General features: G+C 40.5%; 1 protein-coding gene across 1 annotated transcript; it reads right to left on the bottom strand.

The window, feature by feature from the left end:
* Positions 1-239: 239 nt before the first annotated feature.
* CSUI_007331 (uncharacterized protein) lies at positions 240-7,347 on the bottom strand (the record flags this gene model as incomplete). The annotated part of the gene is made up of 8 exons (XM_068067477.1): positions 7,155-7,347; positions 6,462-6,582; positions 5,697-5,806; positions 4,246-4,708; positions 3,529-3,662; positions 3,076-3,175; positions 2,183-2,274; positions 240-1,415 (listed from the first exon to the last, which is right to left on the bottom strand). Coding segments are annotated over exons 1-8 (2,346 nt in total), but the record flags the coding sequence as incomplete, so codon positions are not given.
* Between the last annotated feature and the right edge of the window lie 23 nt (positions 7,348-7,370).

The raw sequence follows: 7,370 nt of genomic DNA, 5'->3' as shown, positions 1-7,370 counted from the left end.
TTCTTCCTCTTCTTCTCTCTTGCCATTGCTTTCACAGACATCTCGATCTATCCATGTATCTAGTTATCTATCTATCTGTCTATGTAGCTATCTATCTGTAATCTATCGGGCTATCTATCTCCAATCTATCGGGCTATCTATCTTTAGTCTATCTATTTCTCTCAACACATGAACCTAGGCAGATACGTAGATAGACTCCGCATAAATAAATCCGTCATTTCTTTCTTTCTTTCTTTTACCTCATGACTTGTTTGATGGTTCATCGACCGGTATCCTTCTCTCATTTTCGTCTTCTTTTCTTTTCTTTCTCTCTCTCTTCTCTCTCCTTCTTCTTTTTCTTCTTCCTTTCTCCCTCTCCCTTCTTCTTCGTCTCCTAAACATGAAGAAGAGGAGGTTTCGATGAAGTGAATTTGACTAGTGTATGCATGAGAAATCGCCTGGGAAGCGGCTACCTTCAAGAGAGAAAGAGAGCTATAGGGAAGTAGAGACCTCGCGTCTCGACATATTCTCCTAAGGACAGATAGATGGGCCTTTCTATAAGGCCGTAGAGAAGAGGCAGAGAAAGGAGATAGAAAAGATGAAGAAGGAAGAAGAAGATTCGTCCCTGTTTTGCCTCTAAGGAAAGAAGAGATGATCGCTTTAAGAGAAGTCGCCCTATTGTCCTGAATCGGGCAGCCATGTAGAGAAGGGAGATCATTCATTGAAGGAGTCGATAAGAAGCCGTCGCCTCCTGAGAGAAGAGAAGAAGAAGAAGAGAAAGAAGAGAAAGAAGAATCCTTGCAGGGATGGTTACCATCAATTGTCGAGCTTCGAGTTTCTTGCCTCGAGTGGAGCCTCGAGGAAGAAGAGGAATGGATAAGAGAAGAAAGAAGAGATGAAGAAGCAGTAAGAAAAGAGAGAGGAATTGAATGAGAAGATGAAAAGAGAGGCGGAGATAAGAAAGAAGAATACCACGCTAACTCGGCATCATGACAGCATAGAGGAGATAGAAGCATAGCCAGATCCACAGGCGAAAGAGAAGAAGAAGAGGAGAGAGAAGAAGACGAAGAGAGAGAAGATGAAGACGTTGGATGACTTAGACGAGGAATAAGAGCACGTAGACCTGCAGATAAAGAAGACAGAAGAGCCGTAGGTGTCTTCTGTGGAAGACGAGAAGAGAGAGAAAGAGACGAAGAAGAAGAAGAAAGAAATTGTGACGAAGCGATCAGCTGTGAAGGACTTTGAGAAAAGAGATACATGAAAAGAAGAGGAAGAAAAGATAAAGGAAATCTGGATGGAAAGCTTAAAGATGAGAACGTCTTCTTCCATAAAGAAGGCGATTTAGCTGATAGATCATTGTCCTTAAGAGAGGGTGTACATACACCGTCTTCAGAACATCCTGTGAGAGACAGTCCTATCACGACGCTGTCGATCTTCTGAAGCAAGATAAAGAAGAGACAGACAAATGACGAGACGAAACGAAGAATGAGAGAGAGCGCAGGAGAAAGAGAACAAGGGGAGAAAGCAAGAGAGAAAGAGGGACACGAGAAAGAAAGAAAGAAAGAAAGAAAGATAGACATAGAGAAATCAGGATGAACGGAGCAAGCTTTCTACTGAGAAGGATGGGGAGCCAAGAAATGAAGAATTCTATTATTCTCATTCTCCTCTTCTTCTTCGTCTTGGTCTTTCTTTCTCACTTTTCTGATCTCTTCCTTTCTTTAATTTATTTGACGCGCATGCTTACATATCCAAGCCGCACAAAGACTACGCATGCAAATGGAGTAGTGTAGACCGCATGCGTTTACAAGGACTACTACATACATTAAAGCTAGATAGATTACAGAGAGACAGACAGAGAAGCCGATAGACAGAGAGACAGGAAGATAGGTACAGAGATAGATAGGCCGATATATATAGAGAGATAGACAGATAGATGGAAAGATAGACAAGTAGATAGGCAGCCAGGTGGATGGATAGGTAGATAAGCAGATAGGTAGATAAATAGATAGATAGACAGACAGGTATATAGGTGGATACATAGAGAGGTAAAGACATAGAAGAAGCATAAGGAGGTAGAGAGATAGACTGATATACAGAGACCGTCTTGACGTTTCTTTCATGCAGTCCAGACAGACTTTCTGTAGAGTTCTTTCTGCTGCTTCTTGCTCTTCTTCTGCTTCTGTTTCTTTCTTCTCTTCTTTACCTGTCGTAGCTGATAGAGAGATGAGAGACTTGATAAGACAGATGAAGAGTGCTCGTGCAGAACTATAGCCAAATGCATTAAAGCTACCAAATCTAACTCACAAATAAAGACAGGAAAGAAGAGAAAGAAAGAGAGAGAGAGAAAAAGAGAAAGAAAGAGAGAAAGACAGAAATAGAAGCTCGGTCTCTTCTTGTTTGGAAAGCAGTCTGGAGAGTCCGAGGCGATAAGACAATGAGGGTGGACTACACGAGATGCCCCTCATGGAGAGAAGTACTAGCCTTCTTCTCACTCCTCTTCTTCTTCTTATCAGAGGAAAAAAACAAACATAGAGCTCATCTATACTAAGACAGCAGTCCATACACCCCTCATAACGCGATATAGACGAAACACGTATCTATCTATCTATCTTTAATCTATCTATCTTTAATCTATCTATCTATCTATCTATCTATCTATCTATCTTTAATCTATCTATCTATCTATCTATCTATCTTTAATCTATCTATCTATGTACAGAGAGAGAGAGAGAGACAAGACAGTTGGCGGGCATCTGTACGTGCATGTATGTAAGAAGTTTCTACACATATATATATACATATACATATATATATATATGTATATGTATATATATATATATATATCCATCCATCCTAAACCCTAAGTGTGAGGGTAGTAGGCTGTATTAGTATATCTGTGTAGATGTATGGAGACTAACCTGACTCTATCCATTTATACATACAAGATCAGAAGGAGGAACCCTCTGTCTTCTTTCTTATCTATTTCTTTCTTCCTTGATCTGCTCTTCTTTTCTTTTCACTAGCAAGAATTTCTGTCGATTTCTCTGAGAACTTTATTCTTTCCATTCGCTTATTTTCACGTCCTTTCTTTCTTACCTTCTTCTTCTACTTCTCTCCCTGTAGGAGTTAAGAAGCGCTTGATGTGACTGTCTGTGATGCGAGACAAAGGGTTGCCTAGGGGCTTATCCCCTCGCTCCTTCGATCCAACAGAAATAGATAGATTGATAGAAAGAAAAGAAAAGAAAGAAGCAAAGAGAGAAAGAGAGTGAGAGAGAGATAGACTGATATATATATATATAGATATATATATATGCGCATGTGTATAGACAGACGTATGTATACGAAGAACTCTATGTGACGTGAAGGAGAGGTAGAAGGAGAATCCATAAAGAATAAGATTTGAAAGAGAGAGAGACGCCTTTAAGATATAGAGAGAAGATGAAACAAAAGAAGGAAGAAACAAGAGTGCTCTCTATCACTTTCTTTCTTTCTGTCCGCATGTAGGTAGATCTGAGGGAGGTTCCTGCATGCGAAAGAGACTGGACTTACAGCGGAGGAGGCGGAGGCGGCTATGTAGGTAAGGTTCGAGAGATCTTGGACAGAGAGAAGTCGATTCTCTTCTTCTACCTCCTTCACAACCTCTTCAAGTAGGATTCGCTGGAGAGGCAGATTGATATAGCCATCTACAAAGTAAGGAAGATAAAAGAAGAAAAGAAAAGACATACGCAGAAGCAAGAAAAAGAGGAGACAGACATCGGACGTCTTGAGAGAAAGAAAGAAAGAAAGAAAAGAGAAGAGAGAAAGCAACTCATTCAGGAAGAGGAAGAATAAGATAAAGCTCTTCGAAAAGAAAAAGAAGAAGAAGAAGAAAAGGAAGAAGAAGAAAGACGTCTTGACTGTGTTTGTGTAGACGTTCTTCTTCTTCTTCTCTGCTAATTGACAAAAAAGAGCTAAGAAGGCGTGCATGCATGCATGCATGCATGGCCTTTCTTATCTCGTGAAGAAGCATCTTATTGTTTGATCTATTTCTTATCTACGTACGGTGTAGCCCCATACAAGATAGAGAAGAAAAGAACTTTTCACACCTAAACTTCCTCCTAGATCATGCAAGAGACAGACAACGACAGACAGACAGAGAGAGAGAGAACCAAGTGTCTCAAATGGGAAAAAGAAAAGAAAGAGAGATAGATAGATAGATACATACAGACATATATAGATATATAGAGATAGATAGATAGATAGCTAGAAATAGAGAGCTGATCTTACATGTGTGAAATCCTACAACGAAGTCGACTTTTTCTCTTAGAGAAAGCATCTGGACGTAGCCTCTAAAGATTTGAAGATCTTCTTCTCTCTGAGATAAAGAGGAGAAAGGATGGATACTTCTCTCTTTCTCTTTTTTGTCTTGTTCTTCTTCTTGTTCATCTTCTTCCTTTCCGTTCATAGAGCTCCCTTTCTTTCTTCTCTCGGTAGAGATCCTTTTCATATCATTCTGATAGGCGTCAGAAAACACCCCACACGGCGAAGAAGAAGAAGCGAAAGAAGAGAGAGAAGAAGAAGAAGAACTGCGTTCGTCAGGAGGAGCATCGACGAGAGTAGGAGGTCCGAAGTGTTCCGAGAGAAGCGCATGCACAAGAGTGACGATAGGAGATATTTCAGAGAATTGGCGAGACACTTCACAGCATAAAACTTCCTGTTGAAAGCGATGAAGAGAGACCAAGGGCTTCAACTAAACAAAGAAAGACAGAAAGAGAAGAGAGAAACAAGAAAGAAAGAAATATGAAAGAAAGGAAGAAAGAAGGATGAAAGAAACAAGAAATGCATGCATGCATGTCGCAGTAGGACATACACTGAGGTTCTATAATCGAAATGTATATACACTTACGCAGACGCATGGACAGAGTTAGAGACGTGACGATGCAGGTATGAATGTGTATGTACGTATGCATAGATGTACGGTGTATGTACACCCGAGATCCACCCTAAAAGACTGAGCCGAAGACACTCAGGTATATCACTGTCATAAAAAGGATTGAAGAAGACGGCAAAATATTGCGAGGACAATTCTTAGTGAAAATCTTTCCTTGCAAGAACCTGCAATGCTCTCTATCTTCTTTTTCTTTTTCTTCTTCTCCACATAGGATAGACTATCGATGTGTGTGGAGGGGTGAGCTAAGAAGAAAAGAGAAGATGAAAGAAAGGAAAGTCCTCTAAACAAGGAAAGGGCTTATAGACAGGCAAAAGGAAAGGATGATAGGAGGAGCGGCCTCTATCACTAGGCAGATAGGTGGAATGAGAGAGAAAAGATGTAATGCAATACATACAACAGACAAATACACAGAGACATCTACATACACATACGTCTAGAGAGATAGAGAGACTATCAGTCATACGTAGATAGACAACGGATAGATAAACCTACTACACGCAGAGAGATAGGAAGATGAATGAGAGAGACATAGATAGGTAAAAGGTAGATAGATTGAAGACAGATTGGAGATAACTCGATCGATAAGTCAAGCCAAGACTGTAGAGAGGCAAGTGAGCAAAGAGACAAGGAGAGCCAGCGGCTCTTGTTGAGAAACCCCTGGGAGAAGAAGAGATATGGAGAAGATAGAAAGAACTTTCAAGACTGCGAAGTCGACGAGATCTTGAGAGAAGAAGAAGAGAGAAAGAAAGATCCGCCTTCGGTTTTCTTTTCTGTGAGAGAGACATACAAGGTTAAGAAATCGAATCCATAGAGATAAAGTCCAGGCATGCCTGCGTGTGCACAGGTCACTCAATATCTCCACCCAGGCGTCTCCCTCGAGACAAAAGAAATCCCCGTCTGCAGAAAGAAACAGAAAGAAGAAAACGGCAGAGAAAAGAAGGCGAGAGAGCAACAAGAAGGAGAGAAGAAGAAAGGAAAAGAAAAGATGAAAGAGAGAGAAGTCCGATGGATCTCTATGTCTCTCGCCCTATCTCTCGAGACTTCTCTAGATGAAGATCTGTCTATATGTATGCGAAGAGGCTTTCTAATAAAGGTAGAGCAAGAGAAGAAGAAGAGAAGGACGCAAACATAAAAGAAAGAGTTGCTATGGATGGAGAGAAGATGTACGACCATACTGGCAAGAGACCTACTTTCTTACTCCTATCTCCTATATACACGCACACTTTCTCTAAGATGAAAGACGACCATACAAAGGAGAAGAAGGAGAGATACATAGAGAGATAAATAGATGCAGTTAAAAAGAAGAAAGAGAGAAGAAGAAAGAATGGAGAAGCAGAGATGAAAGAAGGCCAAATGCTGGCGCTCACTTCAAAATGAAAAGAAAGGAAGAAGCGATCCACCCGTGAAAAGAAAACTGTAAAAAGAAAAGATGGTGCTGATACAGTCACATGAAATCAACCAAGTGTATGTACACCTGAAAAGGCTGTAATCTTGCCTAGCCGATCTATCTAATATTCAAACCTATACCGTCTCTCCTTTCTTTCTTTCTTACAGTGTCTATGTTGTCTACATTGAAGGGAGAATTTCTTGAAATCTCGATGCGTCTTTAGACGGTGAGCTCCGCATGCAGCGAGAGAAGAGACAAATACTTCATACGAAAACACCTCTGCCGCCTACAAGACAAATAGAGAAAGAAGAAGAGAAGAAGAAGAAGGACAAGAGAAAGAAGAAGAGAAGGGTCAGAAGCGGAGAAGAAGAGGAAGAAGGATCACGAGGGAAAGATTTAGCAAGAAAGGAGAGAAAGGAAGAAAGCGAGAAAGAAAGAGAAGAATAGACAGGTGTGATATGTGCTTGCCTTCTATAGACTTTTCTAGGTAGGATAGAAAGAAGAAAGAGATAGACAACTTTCCTAGAAGTGACCTCTGTTTAGAAAAGACATTCTGCCTATTCTGTTAAAAGGAGAAGAGGAAAGAACCGAAAGAAAGAAAGAAGAAAAGAAGCTGTCTCTGTGTGGATAGATATGTCTCTCTAAAGACCTCTCGCTACATCTGTGACAGTTGATTGAGAGAGAGAGATCGACACGCTTCTCGATGAGCGAAGCAAAGATATCCACAGGAAGAAAGAGAAAGATAAGAAGAAAAAGACTAAAAGAGGAAGAATGAAAGAAACAGAAAAGAAGAGAGAAGATGAGGGAGATGACACGCGAGAGAAAGAGAGAGAGAAAAGGAGAGAAATGATGCCTTACAAGGAAGATTTGATCAAGAGAGAAAGAAGGAAGATATCGATTTGCATGCGGCCAGAGAGTAAAGAGAAAAGATGAACTACTACAGTTTATCTTTCTCTTCTCCTCAACAGACAATCCCTGCAAGAAGAAGAAGAAAGAGACACCATACATACCGAAACAGAAAGGTCATGAGAGAAAGATAGATACAGATAGATAGATAGATAGAGAGTTAGATAG

The sequence above is a fragment of the Cystoisospora suis genome (genome assembly GCF_002600585.1).
Source record: "Cystoisospora suis strain Wien I chromosome Unknown contig_3847, whole genome shotgun sequence".
NCBI classification, from domain to species: domain Eukaryota; phylum Apicomplexa; class Conoidasida; order Eucoccidiorida; family Sarcocystidae; genus Cystoisospora; species Cystoisospora suis.
Note: the sequence above shows the minus strand (reverse complement) of the source record. Positions and strands in the feature narration are given on the sequence as shown.